This window comes from Ptychodera flava, chromosome 9 (genome assembly GCF_041260155.1).
Source record: "Ptychodera flava strain L36383 chromosome 9, AS_Pfla_20210202, whole genome shotgun sequence".
NCBI classification, from domain to species: Eukaryota; Metazoa; Hemichordata; class Enteropneusta; family Ptychoderidae; genus Ptychodera; species Ptychodera flava.
In genome coordinates, this window is record NC_091936.1 from 32,931,526 (window position 1) to 32,949,967 (window position 18,442).

The 18,442-nt window shown below is 36.1% G+C and overlaps 1 protein-coding gene across 1 annotated transcript in view; it reads right to left on the bottom strand.

The window, feature by feature from the left end:
- Positions 1-12,900: 12,900 nt before the first annotated feature.
- Positions 12,901-18,442, bottom strand: part of LOC139140735 (MAM and LDL-receptor class A domain-containing protein 1-like) — a 65,793-nt gene continuing 60,251 nt past the window's right edge. The window contains exons 65-72 of the mRNA XM_070710121.1: positions 18,149-18,252; positions 17,002-17,169; positions 16,258-16,390; positions 15,736-15,804; positions 15,122-15,221; positions 14,384-14,477; positions 13,770-13,826; positions 12,901-13,128 (exon numbers count right to left, since the gene is read on the bottom strand). Of these exons, the coding sequence (XP_070566222.1) occupies positions 13,027-13,128; positions 13,770-13,826; positions 14,384-14,477; positions 15,122-15,221; positions 15,736-15,804; positions 16,258-16,390; positions 17,002-17,169; positions 18,149-18,252 (827 nt within the window). The 3' untranslated portion in view covers positions 12,901-13,026. The remainder of the gene's footprint in view (positions 13,129-13,769; positions 13,827-14,383; positions 14,478-15,121; positions 15,222-15,735; positions 15,805-16,257; positions 16,391-17,001; positions 17,170-18,148; positions 18,253-18,442) is intronic.

The following is an 18,442-nucleotide window of genomic DNA, read 5'->3' on the forward strand; positions in this document are numbered from 1 at the left end:
TTGATAATGGAAATTGGTTGTTGATTAAATCTGCTTAATTCGATCTAAACCTTAAGGCTTAGTCTACAAATTTACACATCTTGAACTTAAATCGATTTTTCTTATTGTAAAGATTTATTGAATATGAACATTTTTGAACAATTTACATGCAATGGCAGACTAAACTTTATGAGGTCCACATCAAATCCCGAAGTTTCAGTTCATCAACTTGTATAATATTTAGTGTGGCTCTCCAAAATTTCATGCCCATTTATGTTGAAGGTAGTATTTTACTGGTCAACCACTTTTTTTGGCTCATTTTAAAGCTATGGGAGTAAGAAAAATCTTCACCATCTAATTTTATCGAATATAAATTTAAATTTTAAATTTAAATTTAAATTTTAAATTTTAAATAGTTAAATTTTCACTATAGATTTAATACAGGGATGGCGGCCATTTCGAATTTGAAATATTGGTAAATGTAATGTAATTGTTCCCGTAGTTCTAAACGTATCATTGGACCCTTTGATGAGTGATAAGTTGGCAAGTGACAGTTTACGTATGAATTACTTTTCAAATATCATATACATAAATTTTAGTCATGCAAGGCATGCCAATCAAATCCAAAAGTAGTCGTGGAGATTTAAACTGAAAACCCCATTGAGAGGAAAATATCAGTGGTTGCTGGGAGATAGATACACGGCGAAGTCCCCTGTAACCCCTTTCCTAGCTGTTACAGAGGCCTTCGCCGTGTACCTATTGAATGAATTGTTTATTCAACCAGATAAACGGACAATTACAAGAAAAATATTACAGTCACTGTGAAAGTATGACTTTATCTGGTTTGGACCATAGAAATAGTCCATAAGGACTAGTCGAGTCCATGGCCCACTACTCAGCTAATAACTGCAAACGATGATGCCATAAAGGGCTCAAGTAAGACAAAAATACATATCGGAGATAAAGAGGAAATAAAATACATTAGATACATAAACAACTCAAGAAAAAAGATACATATTGTTATATGTTCATTTAGTAGTTTCTTAATTCCACTTTGAACCTTCACGTTATTTGCTTAAATGAAGAAAGTAGAGAACTCCAGTGTTTGATTACTGCATACTTAATGTTGTGTTCTGTGACTGTAAGCCTTATTTGAGGAATACAATAATTGCTATGCTCTACTGATCGTGTAGAGTACCCATGGCGAGGAAGTTCAAAACAATTGTTAATAGTGATGGAAAACCGTTATTTTTGAAATCAAAAACAAAAAGGCAAGAACAGTAATTACTTAATTTAAAAATATGAAGGATATTTAGTTGACGAAAGAGGGGATTTGAGTGGGCATGAAAATCAGAAAAAGTAATCAAACGGACAATTTTTTTTGTAGGCGGTAAATAGGTTCAAGGAAAGTAGTGTAAGTATTTCCCCATATTTCTAAGCAGTACGTAAGTGTGGTAGAATGAAGGCATTGTAGAGTTGAAGTAGGATAAACTTTGGAACGAAATGTCGAAGACGTGAGATAATTCCAACTTTGGGGGTTATTTTATTTATCACATTCTTAATGTGTGGTTTCCAGGAAAGGGAACTGTCAATTGTTACACCAAGATAACTAGCTGAAGAAACTTCCTTAATCTGTTGATTTCCAAGGTATAAATTACCGTGTAAAGTTACACGTTTTTGACGTGTTTTAACTACCATGTAATTAGTTTTTTCTGCATTAACAGTTAATTTGTTCGCCATGCACCAGTCATTGACTTTATGAAATTCACTATTTATATGGTTGAGATGTAGTGTTTGAGAGTCTAAAGATTTAAAAACATTTGTGTCATCAGCAAAAAGTCTGAAATTAAAGTAGCTAGTTGAGTTATTGATGTCATTGATATATATCAAAAAAGAGTTGGCCCTAGAATGGAACCCTGTGGAACTCCACATGTAATTTGACGTGGTTCTGACGCTTTTCCATCTATTACAACTGAATGCTTGCGATTTTCAAAGTAATTCTAAACCAAAGTAGTGGCTGACCTCTTATTCCATAAAATTCGAGTTTTGTAAAAGTATATCATGGTTGATAGTGTCAAATGCCTTTTTAAGATCGACAAATATACCAACAGTTGTGCAACCATTATCCATTTGATCTGTTAATTCTGCAATAATATCTGCCAGGGCAAGTTTAGTGCTATATTTCTTTCTAAAGCCATATTGAGTTTGTGAGAGAATGTTATGTTTTCGAGGAAGGAGATAAGCTGCTTATTTACAAGTGTTTCAAAAATTTTGCTAAAGACAGGTAAAACTGAAATCGGTCTGTAGTTCCCAACATCAAAAGGAGACCCCTTTTTATAAGAGCTGTAATTTTGGCAAATTTAAGTGCGTCTGGAAAGTAACCATGAGCTAAAGAAAGGTTGATAATATGTGCTAGGGGACTGGAAATATAATCAGCAGCATCCTTGACTAATAAAGGGTGAATATAATCATGACCGGTGGCCTTTTTTGGATCTATGGAGCGTAATTCATTAACGACGTCACTTGCAACAACAGGATGAAAGAAAACGGACCTATTGTGGTTTCTCCTAAGATATTGCTTAAAGTTGACATTTGCTGTAATTTGTGACGCTAAATTGGGACCAACATTTGTAAAATAATTACAGAAAACCTCAGCAATTTTTGTGCTGTCAGTTACTTCTTCATTATCAACCTTTAACTTATTTGGTGTTAAACTATTTCTAACGTTACTATTTAAGATTTCGTTTATAACTTGCCATGTTTTCCCAGAGTTACCATGAGCATTGTTGAACTTATCACAAAAGTACCGTTTCTTTGCATGTTTTAAGACTTTCGTCAAATATTCCTATAATTCTTATAATATTGATTTATATGAGTGTTCATTGGCGCTTTTTTCCTCTTTGAATATAAAGAATATTTTTTCTTAATTGAAATAAGAATGCCCCTTGCAACCATGGTTTATGTATTGTTGATTTACGGCAATTACTCATCTTAACTGGAAGGTGTTTTGACGCTACACTGTAATATTTTCGTAGAACAGGTCATAAGCCATTCGCAAGCGACTGTGCATATGGTGTCTAACAATTCGTCGTTGATTGTCTACATAGATTGTGATGTCCTCAAGTGATATCTGATAACATCGACAACAGAATGCGTGCATCACGTTGCCACTGCTCTGCACTATTCCGCCATCTGTCTAAAGCTATGTTTTCAAGCTGCCTGCAGTGTCTTGAACAAGAATGAACACGTCATTTTTGAACTTGTAAAAGTTGACATGCCCTGTCAGCATCCAGAATTTGGGTTGAATCACGTGGTGTCAAGAAATGTAGGTAAATCTATAGTGTTTGTGCAATAACGTGAACAAGGTCAACCGGTTGAAGATCGTGCGAAACCTGACCAAACCATGTCCGAAATTGATCTGTAAATTTGACTGGAATATACAGAAATGTCTAATGATCGTAGTATATCAGTGTAAAGTTAGATTGCTTCAACTAAATGATCATAAAAACCATTGAACTCGTTCAGCCCGAGGATTCCTTTGCATTGCCGTTGCCAGAGAGTATTCATTGTGATGTCATGCGTGTTTACGGAGCATTTTACAGAAAAATATGATGCGATATGCGACACGTAACGGTCACCGGAAACAGGATATCAGACAGTGATGAATGACAGCCCATTTTTCGTCCATTATTAGCTAAATTCTGATAATTTTACACCACTATTATGCAGTTCTCCTCCTGAATGGCCTCTAAAGTGTATCAGAGCTTTAAATGAGGAGTTGTTGTTTTTGTGGTTACATCCCGTCGAGTTTCCTTCAAGTCGTTAAATTAGAAGCAGCCATAGATCCATAGATCTGGGGCCTTGTACGTGATCGGGTCAGGATACAGCTTATGTTATCAGGGGTTTAGACTGAACAAGCACAATACATATCCAAGGGGAGAACCGTTTGATATCTGAGGGCAGAGAAAGTAGGTTCAAAGAACACGATTGGAACTAATTTGAGAGAGTTGGATCCTTATATTTTTCAAATTGTTGGCTGCCCTATAACTGAATGTTGTAATATTACAAACTACTCATAAAAACGTGGATTGCTTAAAGAGAAAAGCAGATGAGCTTACATTAGCGGATTAAACTGACATTTGTTCACTATCCAATTATCCCAAATTAGTTCCAATCGTGTACAAGGCAACTGTTACCATTTATTATTATTCTTGCAAGTTCCCAAATTTGTTTGGAACATTTGTTGTCAAAAAACAGGGGAATCATATTCAGTCCCACTTCCAACAGAGCAGAGCACATGCCATACGATATGACTTGTAGAGTGGGTCAATATCGTCCAAAGCCTATCACCCTCTCGTACCCTTAAGTGTCTTTCAAATGCCCGAAAATTCCATTACCCTTTGAAGGTATCTGGGAATGATTTAATTCAAACGTGTTCACACTGTTACGAAATGATCATCCTTACCGTGCTACACGATTATGACGACATTAGCAAATTTTACAATACAATTTTAGAAAGTCTTCTTTTTGCGAAATGGCTGACTTTATGCTTTGATGATAGCTCTGCCGACTTCGTTCACCTTAGGCTTCTTCAAATTGTAATGAAATCACTAAAATCACATTCGGAGATTATTTTGCGAATTATAGTCTGAAAAATATACGTTAAGTGAATATCTAATAGCAGGGGCTACGAGGAACTCCATTACTTATTAAATATTCATTACCAAATTTGAACTCGTAATGTCATATTACAAATGTACAGTATTATACTTAATCACAAATACACTCTAATCATTTTTTATTTATTTATTTTATTTATTTATTTATTTATTTGCACAAAATGATACATAAAACACCACAAAATGAACAAAATTGTGCATGGATTACACAGAAAAGTCGAAAGACTTATTTCCACTGTGGTCCATATTAACAAAAGACTAACAAAAAAATGGAAAAAGTACAAAGTAGAAATCGACAACAGAGAGTAAAACAAGCACTTCCAAAAATAAGTTAAACGGACTAAAACCCTCTGCAAATCACACAAAGATTAAATGAAATCTCTCCTGACACGTTCGACATAAGAATCTTGCAAATGACGTTTTAACTTTTTTTTAAAATTGTAATTGGAATCAATATTCCTTATACTACGTGGAAGGCATTCCATAACTGCGAAGCTGAGTACTGAAAACTTGTTTGAAATAATTTAGCTCCTCCTGGATAAAAACTGAGTTATTGCCAGAACGTGTATTATAATTGTGTACATTTTGTCTGGTAATAAATTTGACGCTAGGTAGGATGGAGCTTGACCCCTTATTATTTTATGCATGAGATTCAGTTTCAGATACGACACTCTTTGCTCTACACAAAGCCACCCAAGTTTTTCAAAGTGAGCTGGCCCAATATGTTCCCTGGGGTGCATATCTAGAACAAACCTATTATTTTATTTTGTGTTGTTTGTAGTCTATGTTTACTGCCAACCTTCAAACCTTGATACCAGTAGGCACAGGCATAATCAAAATGACAATTAATGAGACTGTTGGCAAGAAGTATACGTGTTTTCCTATCCAAAAAGTGACGTTTGCGAAACAAAAACTTAAGACGAATGTTTGCCTTCTGAATTATTTGTGTGGCCATACTCTCTCCTGATAGTGTTTGATCCAGATCGGCACCCAAATAATTAACGATGTCCTTGGCGATGACATTGGTATCGTTACAGACTATTTCCAGCTTAGACTGTTCTTTTAAGAAATGATTCGAGCCAAAAAGAATTGACTCAGTTTTACCAAGATGTAAAGTCAATTTGTTATCCACTAACCATTCATTCAAACTTTGCAATTCTAAGCTTAGTTCGTTTTGTATTTTACCAATATCCTTGTCAGAGACCATCAGTGCTGAGTCATCAGCATACAAAAGAATCGAAGTTTACAATTTACAGCAGAACACATGTCATTAACATATATTGAAAATAGAATCGGACCCAGTATCGATCCTTGAGGCACCCCACAATTAATCTGATTAAATGATGACATATGATTATTTACGGTGACCACTTGCTGTCTGCCAGTCAGATAAGAACTGAACCAACGAACAGCTTTTTGACTAAGGCCTAACGCTTTAAGCTTATCTAATAAGATCGTATGATCCACGGTATCAAATGCCTTCTGAAGGTCGATAAGCACCATCCCTGTTCGTTTACCCTGGTCAATCTGGTGTTTAATGTGATCAGTGATGTAAATCAAGCATGTATCAGTAGAGTACCCTGGTCGAAATCCTGATTGAAATTCATACAGTAAGTTGTTTTTCAAAAGGTACTCTTCTAGTTGGTCATAAATTATTCTCTCCAGAACTTTAGAAACAATGCTTGTAATCGAAACTGGCCGATAATTACCTTCAAAAGTTTTGTCATTCTTTTCGTAAACTGGGACAACTTTGGCATTTTTTAAATCATTCGGAACAACCTGTTGATGAATTGATAAATTAATAACATGAGTTAGAGGAGCAGCAATTTGCTCAGCGCCGTCTTTAATCAATTTGGCTGGAATATTGTCTAAACCTGTCGATTTAGTGCTGTCAAGAGAGGAAAGATGCTTGTAGACAACATAATCACTAACAAGGGACAATTTGAAATCGTTTTCTACAATTCCTTTGCTAGAGTAAAAATTTTTGACTTGGTCTATGCCAAACTTACCTGACATAGGAGGTAGTTTGTCAACAAGTGAAGATGCTATTGAGCTGAAGATATGACTAAATCTTTGTGCAACTTTTATTTTATCAATACAAACCTCATTGACTATAACCAAGCCAATATTTGTGAAAGAAGAACCAACTTTATCAAGGGCAGCTCTCATGTTTTTCAAGATTTTCCAAAGCTCTTCACTGTCATTTTTACAATTGACTAATTTTGTCTAGAAGAAATCGGATTTTGCTCGTTTGATAAGTCTGGAAACCTTATTTCTCTGAAAACGAAACTGCGAAAATAGGCTGTCCTCCCCAGTTTTTTTTAATTTCCTACATAAGCGATCTCTCGCTTTAATTCCGTCTAAAATGTCAGAGTAAATCCACGGCTCCGACCTTTGTTTCAAACGAATCTCTTTGATAAGGGCAATTTTGTCTACAACAGATAAAAGCAAGGATTTAAATGTATTCTATGCTTCTTCGGCCTGGTCGCAGTCAATGACCTGATACCAATCAACCTTTTTAAGCATTTCAGTGAATAAACCTGTGGAATAACCTTTCATTGATCTTATCCTGACCGTTTTGTGCGACTCAAATTGAATTTTAGTAACCTTCCTGGTACAGTATGTAACATAGTGATCGCTGATACCGATTGGTAAAACGCCAGACTGGCAAATTTTGTCATGATCTGAGGTCAAGATAAGGTCAATGATAGTAGAACTATGTTTAGTGACTCTAGTAGGTTCACATATCAATTGTTGTAAAGCAAAAATATTACAAAAATTATAAAAATGTCTAGTTAGACAGTTGTCATCGAACGTTACATTACAATTAAGTCACCAATAAATATTGATTCTTGGTCGGAAATGCAATGTGTCGTGAGTAAATCTTCCAAATTCGAAAAAAAGTTGGAAAATTTTGGAGGTCTATATAAAGTACCAATTAAAATTGGCTTTGACTTTGGCAGGAGCAAATCAATCCATATGGCCTCTAAGGTATCATTTTGTAAATCCGAGCGCTGTCGGAAAGCAAAATTGGAACGAATGTACATGCAAACTCCCCCACCTTCTCTATTACGGTCATTCCTCTGTATTTCATACCCAGGTACATCAATCTCACTATCCGTTATGGAGTTATCTAACCATGTTTCACTCACGCCAATTATTGCTGCCTTAGATTCCCTGGCTAAAATCTTAATTTCTTCAATCTTTGGTAGTAAGCTACGAGCATTGATGTGGATAATATGGAGTCCCTTTCTCTTGAAACAATCGTATGAGCCTTTGTCTATAAGAGGGGTATTTGACATATTTTTGTCAGGCTTGCTATTCGCACTTGAATCGCGGACTTCAGAAATTTTGTGTCATTTCGACGTTACCCTGAAGACACTCATCAATAAATGAATCAGTGAAAGGTGGGAGAGAGCATAGTGAACAATACCAGTGCTCTAATGGATTTTCATAAAGTCTCGTGTATTCAATCGAAGAAACTCCTTCACATTTTGTGTGGAACCATTTCTCACAGGAAGAGCATAACAATCCATACTGGTTTGATTTGACAGGTTTTTGGCAATCACCGCAAGGAAATTTGCAATTAAAATTAGGCCCTGGATTCAATTCAATATCACCTGCCAATATCAAAATAATTATGCACAAAACACCACCTGTAGAATTCTTTTGAAGGTTGTTTGAATTAATTGTGCGTACCTTGCTTGCCGCTGTCGGCGGTATCAGAAAATCTAAGCAATTCAATGACAAATACTTATGAGAATCTTCAATGATAAATTCAGAGAAGTTTCTACGTTGACTATTGACTGAAATACTTTGAATCTGACATTGCTGATTGGAAAACCATGAACAGAATGAAATTCGAAAAAGATAATGCTCAAAACAACAAACAGTGTTGGAATGAAAGAAAAGATACCGGAACAGTATGTCATTTTTACAAATTAGAAGAGCAAGTTCCAAAGAAGTCAAAATTTGATCGTTTGATAGATAGATTGGAATTGTAAGCATCGCCAGGTCGCTAGCAATGTCACCGGCAAGCCATGTCTTCTGAAGTTGTTTGAACGATAAATAGATAGAGCTATTTTACTATTGACTTCAATGCATTCGTTGGCTACAAAATCTATTCAACCCGAGTCAAACGGTGGCGTGTTTGTTCAGAGATTGAAGTCATTTCGTGAAATTTCAAATATATTAAAAAAAGCAAATAGAAGTATAAGTAGAAGGGGAAGACATTATGACGGAAAATGTTTAATCATAGGCGGCCCAGACACTATTAATAAGCTTATTATTGAGTTTTTCTCAGTTTTCTCTATCGGTTCCTCTCCTTTTCTTCATGCTCTGACTGATCGTAGTAAATAAAATAAATGACTATATAGCCTAACCTAGCCTCTTGACTCTTTATTTATTTTACACCCCATTACAAGGACGTTTATCTCTCAGCATTTTATAGGTTAGTCAACATCGCGAAAGATAGGAAAGGTTACTCTTTCATTTACGTCTCTATCTTTCCAATGTTGACCAACCCTTGATAAGTCCACGGATTAGCATAATTAGTTGTGTTCACTAATTAATTACAAGATGTGTTATGAAAGATAAGCGTCCTTGTAATGGGTTGTAAAATGATAAAGAGTAAAGAGGTTGGGTTAGGTTATATAACCATTTTTTTTATTTAATCTGATCAGTCAGAGCATGAAGAAAGTCCCTCTGTCCATAGATGGACTGTGATGAAGAAAAGGAGAGGAATTGTTAGAGAAAACTGTGAGAAAAACTCAATAATAAGCTTATTAATAGTGTCTGGGCCGCCTGTGGTTTAATCAATGATTACAGGAAAATGAAGCGATGAAGCATGTCTCAGCAGGCACGATAATGATAATTAAATGATGAATCTATATTCTAAATAGTAATAATTGTACGTTGAGATATCGATGTCAGACCAAGTGTTCCCTTGACTTGAAGTGAACAACAGACAATTATCGACAATTTGCTAAAACAAGACAACACCTGCAGGAATTTGTCGTTTTCATTCGAACTTTATTCTTTACTTTATACTTTATTGCCAATTTTATTGTTTACAAAACATGTAATAAATCCTATTATGCATTTATAAATAGCACTGGCAATATTAGAAGCCAGAAGTAATAGCCTACAGCTAATCGAGTCTGGCCCCCATGATCTCTTAATATAATACGTCTATATCTATGTAATACGTCTATGTCTGCAGTGCCGTTCAGCATTAAGGCTAATGCAAAATGAATATGCTCCCATGTAACGGATGCTTAGTTTTAGAGAAAATTGAAGTTGATCCAAACGGCAAAAATTTGTTCCAAAAACTTTCGAACTTTGTGAACAATTTTATTTAAGGATTTTAAGCAGCCTTGAAACCAAATTTGAAAGCTATCGAGCAAGCACTTTAAGATCAGAAATCTACATTCAAAATGCTGAAACATATGAAAAATATGCAGTTTTCAAGATAGTTTTAGTACACCTACATGGACTCATCAGAAGTCAACTGCAACCTTTATTTCACCAAAGGTTGGCATTGCCAAGATGTCCAACATATGTCTCAAATAAGTAATTAAATATTCATATTGTCGCAATACTGCAAGCCACATCAACCAAATTCTTGTCACTTCTCCATACTCGGTACCACAGTAAATTTGTAGTGTGCTTTTTAAAATATCAATTCTTATAGACAGAGGGACAGAAGGGCGAAAATACTGTGGTAAGACACCAGCTTCCATGGATCACAAGATGAAATGATCACACTGGTGACACCATCGAGGCTAACGTTTATTCATAAGTTGCAGTCCTATGTACGTTTTTGCAAGCTGAAAATAATTTTTAGTGTTTGAGTAATATAAGATAAAGGGGGAATTTACAAAGAACGAGATTTTATCTGCTTATGGGTTTTCTTAGAGTATGCACCATCCTTTTCGCTACTTATGAGCACATACACAGCTTTGGAAATTCAAATGGACAGCGATTGGAGTGATTGTATGACATGCCAGCGGGTCAAAGAAAATATAAAATTGAACTTTCGGTATCTCAATCAAGTTGAAATACATCTATGTTATCAGAGGAATACGAAGTGCTCAAGGTACTCTTAAACCCTTACTCACTATTGCGCGTAGTACTGTTGTTAAGTTTGATTTGAAAATTCAATGAGAGAGGTCATACGATTATTGACGTAATTTTCCGCATAGTAATGAAACCACTGTGAACACAGTGGCGAAATACTGGTGTCATTTGCAAAGGTTTATGAACTCAAAGACCCGTGCGCAGGGCTTCTACACTGAAGCAATATACAGATCTTATTACAACATAACATAAGCATGAGAACATGTCGTACAAATACTCCTGGTCAAATTTAAGGAAGCAATTTTGACATACTTTAAATATTACATCAGGCATCGTCTCAGGGCTGCAAATTATGAGACCTAGGATTTTCAATTTTTGTCTCACACAGTGAGAAATCTAACATTGAAAATTAAAGGTAACAATCGTTACTGACACACCTGCAATCATCATGATCCCCTTCCTATACCACTGGGGTTCAACTTGTCAATAATCATGAGGGAATTTTCCATAACTTCAGAAACATTGACCGCAGTACGACAAAGACGTGGTTTTGTTTATGGTTTATTATTGTTCTTTGTGTGGCTCAATTTGTGACTTATCACGGAGAATGGTTGAGTTGCCATGCCAGTTGAAATGTTCTAGGGCGAAATTTCAACAACTTAACAGAGACCCTCCCATGCTATGGCTTGTAGGTGAAAACGATTGTTTTAGTTCGGATGAAATACATATATACCTTATTGCTGACTAATGAACCATTTGTAGCTTGGAAAATGATGCGTCATTCTAATAATAACAGGTGCGATAGATATGTGTTCGATGCTAATCGTTACTTTACAGGACGCAAACTTTACAAGAAGCCAACATTTCGGAGTTGTATCACGCGTAGAGTTCACCGACCGATAAAGTAAACAGCGCCCTAGGCTTCATTCAAATTACAAATGCAAAACCAGCATGAAAAGATATATTGACTTTTTAACGCCAAAGACAGTCCGAATAATTCATAAAATAATTTGATTGCACGTCAAAAAATAATACATTTTACAAATTATAGTTAAATTAAACCTAGATACATGTATTGGATGTTACAGATTTGTCTGGAAATATGTGCATTCTAAATGTCCCCACCAAAAAGCAGTTTTGGGCTGCATTTATTAACTACGAAAACTTGTGCTACGAAGAGGAATGTTGTTACGTTGGACAGCTATTCTGTATTATGCTCTGCTAACCATTAGTAGAAACATAGTCTACGTCCCGCCAACTCTGCAATGCCGGATATTGACTCCCCTAGAACTATACAGCAATACAGCAACACTTAGTCATTTTTAACCCTGGATATTCTGGTTTTAATAATTAATTTTACTTTTCACTGATGTGTTTTGAGTTTCGCTCATTTAGTTTTGGCCTATTCATCACAGTCAAAGTTCGATTATTAGAGGAAAATAATAAAAATTCATTGCAGCATGGGTGCATCTAGCAATAAGTCGAGCAAATATACCGTTAAAATGTTATTTTATATTAATTTTCTTCTTTAATGAGACTTAGGCCTAAGTGACTCAGCAAAAACTAAATGAGCGAAACCCAAAATACACGAGCGAGTGTTTTTATCCTTGTGTAAATAATATTTGTTTACAATGTCTTTTGTTGTCATGATGTTCGCGTAAAGTCCTTGAATGTCAATTTGTCACAAAACTATAAGTATGGTATGAAAATAATTGTTTAATGTTTGAAGTTGTTATGGACTATAGTTATGGCTTGGGCTCTCCGACATGACTTTGGGAGGAGAGGCCCCGGAATTGTATTTTACGAACACAACTAAAAAACGTAATTTCACGGAAGTCCAGAATGGTATAGTGTAGTATCAGTGGACAAATGTCAGGTCTAAACATCATATTTACTGCGGTTCAGCGATCACTCGAAATCAAAACATAACGTTCATCAGATTCGCTAAAATCGTATATGTACAGTGGCGTATATGTACATGTCTTATTTTTCAATTCAGAGAGAATATCTCTGCTCCTCTAAAGTAGAAAAAAAAAGTAATACAGGGCTTACAAGGATAATCTATGATTTCTGATTAAATTATTACAATCAGCTGCACTATTAGTGACGATATGAGTCGACAAACAAACAATGTGTACTTAATCTCTGGTTCTGAATCTGAGGACCCCGTAAATTATTAGTTATTAAAGAGAACACTATGCCTAATATCTCCATTCTTTTTTAAATTGCATTTGTGTCATACTTCGTCAGTATCGTTTCATTATGTTGACTTGTAAGAGTACAAAAATCTCTACGCGTCGGAGTCAATTTTTCGTGGGTTTGCCTCTCTTGACACGGAAGCAGCCCCGTCATACGTCGGATTTGAAACGCCAGCCGGGTCTCGAAATCTTACCTGGTGACATACAGACAGACAGACAGGGAGAAAGGAGAAAAAATAGAAACAGAGATAAGAGAACGTCAACAACAAACAGTGAAGAGATGGTGCATTAGGCAAACGTAAAGAAAGCAACGTGCAGAAAGATCAACCTTTCGACAGACACGTAGATTGATACATCATAGTGAATGTGGACAAAAAGTATTTTCGTTATTATCACGCTTAAAACAATATGATTTTAAACTAAACTCTGATGATATTTTCCAATACATTAGATATTTATATCTTAGGCGATACTGCTGAGAGTTGTCGAAACCATAATGGAACTTCTTGGTCCTTTCTAGACTTAAACGTTTGCAGTGCTCAATGCAGCGAACATTATGAAATCATGATTATCAGCAACGGCAACGATAGAGTTTATAATCAATAGACTATATAAAATATAGAAAGCTAAACTTGGAGCAGAATAATTTTGATAAAAGAGTTTACAATTCCGTAATTCTTTAGTCTCATAAGGAAACGGTGTTGATGTTCTGGTTTGATTTGCCTACAATTATAACCACACCATCATCATCCTGCAAAGTTACCATCTGACATAGAAAATGAGCAGTTTATTGTGAAAGCGGAGTTGGCTATATGTCCCTTTTCCTGCAACATACCTCTTCAATGCCGATACCAGAACCGTCAATTGACGTGTCCATATTACTCAGGGTGAACTGTGGGTAAAGAAAATACGTGAACTTCAAGACGGTGTATTTACATTCTACACTAGTGCTCTTTGCCGACACACATCCAGCACTTGCTTGTCTGTACAGACCTATTATACGACCATACCGAGGATGAAGTTTGCTATCCGAGGGCGCACTACGTCATGTCTGTTATTGAGGAAGGTCACTGCATAGACAGTACAGACGAGACTGTCTATGGTCGCAGGCAGGTCAACAGAAGAGAAACGTCCAGGACTTTGGGTAGAGATAGACAATCCGAAGCCATAAATACACACTCATATATACAGCTCTATTCTGCATTGAGTTTTAGTCAAAATGCAGTATAGATAGACAGTCCAAAGGCTTAAATACACAGTCATACTCACACACAACGCTCTAAGACTGATGAAAAAGACTGTAAAGCACGAGAACATTTTTTATTCGAAAAAAATAAAGCTTTGAACATCGAAAATAAGAATGAATTTGGTCAGGTACCCTGTAGTCTTTCATTCTTTCTTATGTTATTGTGACCAGTTTAGGGCCCCTGTGAATAGACAACTGCTTACCTCAGAAAACACACCCTGCTCATGTGCATCATACGTGAAGGTACTGTTCATTATGCCCTGCATAGACCCACCAGAGTCTAGGTATCCAGATCGTCTGTGAAGAAAGATAATTCAGCTCACTCTCTGTCGCGAATAGCGCCACCAATGGCAAGGTGTGGCCATAATAAGATATTTCTCTGGCGTTCGACATCTAGTAAAAATGATGAGATGATCTGATTTTCTCGTTTTTGTTTCCAAGCCAAACCTTTATCAATCTCTATGATTATACAATGTACAGTTTAAAGTGCATTTATCCTCTGTTTTATTGAATGCAAACAAAGTTGAGGTGAAGCAAGAGGTGAGCGGTAGGAATACAAGACACAAACAGATACAAACAAATACTTGTTTATATATAAATATATATATATATATGTATATATATATATATATATATATATATATATATATATATATATATATATATATATATATATATATATATATATATATATACATATGTATATATGTTTGTATGTATGTGTGTTTGTGTGTTTATCTCTACCTGTCTGTCTGTGAATGTGTGTCTGTCAGTCTGTGTGTATTAGATCTCTTGATTTGAAACGGGTTGTGGTCAGTACTGCACTTACGATCGTCAAATGGTTGGTTGCTCAGTAACAACCATTATGCAGTGTAAACCACTACCTTTCTCAGTGTTGAAAAAAAAAGTTACAGTTGAAGATCAATCTGCAATTTACGTACCGCTTTCTTTGCCTTTTTCTCCAGAATAAATATGCAACAACAAACGATGAAAATGTTCCTAGAACCACAACGACAACGGCAACAGCGATAGCAGCATTATCTGTAAGCAAAAGTTATGGTTAACGTTGCTTTCGTGACTTAATATAGGTGAGTTTGCTTTATGATCCCTGAAATACGACCTTCACCTACAAACTAAATTTCAAGGTTATAATCTGGGCCATTTAAGTTTCGAAGGTTTGTGTACAGTGCAGAAAATCTTTAAAATCAAAATATGAAAATTTTGCGTTATTTGAACCAATCTGCTATAGGACATCCCGAAACATTCCGGTATCCCGGGCCCTTGAACTTGGTAGCTGTAAATAAACCGCTAAGATATTTCATTAGAATACATTATCGTAACAACCATTACTTCCAACATTATGCTAATCATACCGAAAGAGAATTTTTCCATTGTTTAAGTTCTGAGTAGCCGGTATAATACTTATATCAAAACAGGACACTTCAAGAGGCAAAATGTCAACTCAAATATTTCTCTCTGTCTGAAGCACGTTTAATCGTTTTTGCGTTAATACAGGCATAAAATGTGGTCTGATATAACTAAGAAAACCACTCACTTGAAGATTGTGTCAACTCTTCACCTGGAAACGTTGATGTAGACTGTGTTGAAGATTGTGTTGACATTCCTATGCAAATAAAGGATCACGTGATCAAAATGAAATTAACATCAAAGTGGACATATTTATTTTTAATAGTTTCCTCGTACTTCTTGTCATATAGAGATCCCAAATTCACAACAGACTATTAGCTTCAAGAATACCTTGATTATACAGTTCCAAATTTACGATATCTCGTGAAGCTATTGTACATTTTTGGTCGGACATCAAACGAGCAAAGGTCCATTCTCTATCTTACGCGTGTTTCATCAGACACATTTTCAAACAGTTTCATAGCACTTTCCCCATAGAAAGTTTTTGTCATTTCACACAGACGCGTCGATTGGCCAAACACTTTTTATCACTGCTCGCATAAAAGTGTCTGACTATATCAGTCCAAAGTTCATGCAGCTGCGCCAATGAACTTTCTGATCAGAGAGATAATCAGGTTTCAGGTTATATAAAGTAAGTTCATGTACTTACTTTGACTGGGCACCGGGACTTGAGTTGTCATAACAGGCAACGGAACAGACCTTATGTCACAGTTTGGAGTAAATGAGATGTCATCGACAGCGATGCACCCGTCGTCAGTTTTTGCTACCACTTCTATGAGGATCTATTCGACAAACAGCGACAAATTAATGAATATCTTTCAAACTATGCAGAGATTTCAGGAGAGGATTTTCCACTAACATTTTAGAGGTCTAAATTTCACAATTTATTTTGCTACATTATTATATGTAAGCTTGTCGATTGACATTGAAATTGGAATGGAAAACGTTTCAATTGCCCAGTTTTAAATCAATTTTAATGTTGGTACATTTCAGATTATTTGAAAATCTTTGTACGAAAATTGGACTTTGTCGAGCCTACAGTGCAATAGAAACTTTAAAGAAAGAAAAGTAAGCAAAATTGTTGTTTGGTCAGCAGTGAGTTTCTGGTAGATGTGTAGTTTGTCATATGTTCCTGCTGTAATGTAAATAATTTTCAGTTTGTTTTTCTTGAGATAGGGAGTTGAACTTGTCCTAAGCACTGCATATACGTGTACTGATTTGGCGACCAATAACTGATTATTCGATACGCAGTTTTCACGCAAGCCGTACATGCAAACCCGAGTGACTATATAGCTCTATCAGAAATGTATATGAAAGATTCTTTTTCAGCTACAAATAGAGTATTTTGTCATAACCTTCCATTGGGTACATGTAAGTAAACTGGTTATCTTACCTGAAATAGCAGGTCAATGTTGTCAAACTCTATTTCAATCTTTGTCCATTTACCAATAAGGGGTTGTGTGATGTACAATCTTGAAGTCTCGGCTCCTCCCATCATTGTTCTGGTGCTGACTTGAATAGTCCCTACGTCAGGGCCACTTACAAAATAAAACGCTCGCATCTAACAAAATACGTGTAGCAATGATGGATTTTGAGTATACAAACTTTAAATTATCCAGTAAAGAGTGGGCGGTCAGAGGGAAGGTGTAAGCGTGGTTAGGACAAAGTGTGTCAATTTTGCACAGTTACATCATGAAATCGTTCTCCTTACACGGGTCGATGAACTTTTTGGCCTAAGCCCTGGAAGTTGTGGGATAATAACATCGGCTAAATTTGGGAATCTTTATGCACTTTGTCTCACATAAGTACACTTAGACAAGATATAAAATTTTATTTACAGCAATACACTTTTATCTTCTAGATTTGTCGTCTTAGCCAATAAAGTCAAATCGTGAATAAATGCTAACGAGCGGTTTCTTGGCAGGACGGAAGGTGAGTAATTCTTGTTTCCCTTCAGCGGACATGGTAAAGCGGAAGGATATTTTTTATGAGAGGGCAGGGAACGTTTATTTTTTCGTTCATCGTGCAACTTCGATAGCAATTAGCGGGCGAACAAAGAATAGGATTCCGCGGACACCTTTTGAATCTTCAACGAGGAGGGATGCCTTTTGTAGGAAACTTTTAGAGCCAACTGTTTTATTGTGTACGGGATGGCGTATGTGGCATGCTCTGGGGAGGGCAAAATTATGTGGTATAGGGAGAGGGAACTATGATAAGGTCATCGGGTTAGGGACTTAGGATAAACAATGGGATAGGCGGATGATTTGGTAAAGCGTGGTTGAAGTGAAAATGCGAACCTTATAAATCCATTCCTTCAAAATGTCCGAGACTAAAATATTCACATGTATTCAACCTGTGGTTATAATTTCTCGAAAATTGACTTGCTAGCCGACCCTGCGGGCTACTGTTTTCCCTTAATGAGGTGGTTTTGTATCGGAATTGTTAAGTTTGTTGAAACTGTCAAAGGCTGAAATTTCAACAACCTCATGGATCGACATGAGCATCATGCTTCGTATTCTAATGTCATAGGTCATACGTACCGTGCAACTGATGCCAGTTCCGATACTTTTAATTGTCTGGCTTCCAAGGATAGCATTGTCATTCTCATTGACGGAACTCCCGATGTCAACATGGATAAAATTACCTGTGAAAGTAAATCTTGATGAAATTACTAGTGCAAGTCATTTTGCATGAATTTACCTGAGACCTTCCTCTGCACCTCAATACACGGGCGTTAGATATGTTCCCTGACCGTCGGATTTTGTGCTTCTCGTAAATAGTGTTGATCAAGATACAGTGATACATCTTCGCGTAAGAAAGATATAATTTTGTCC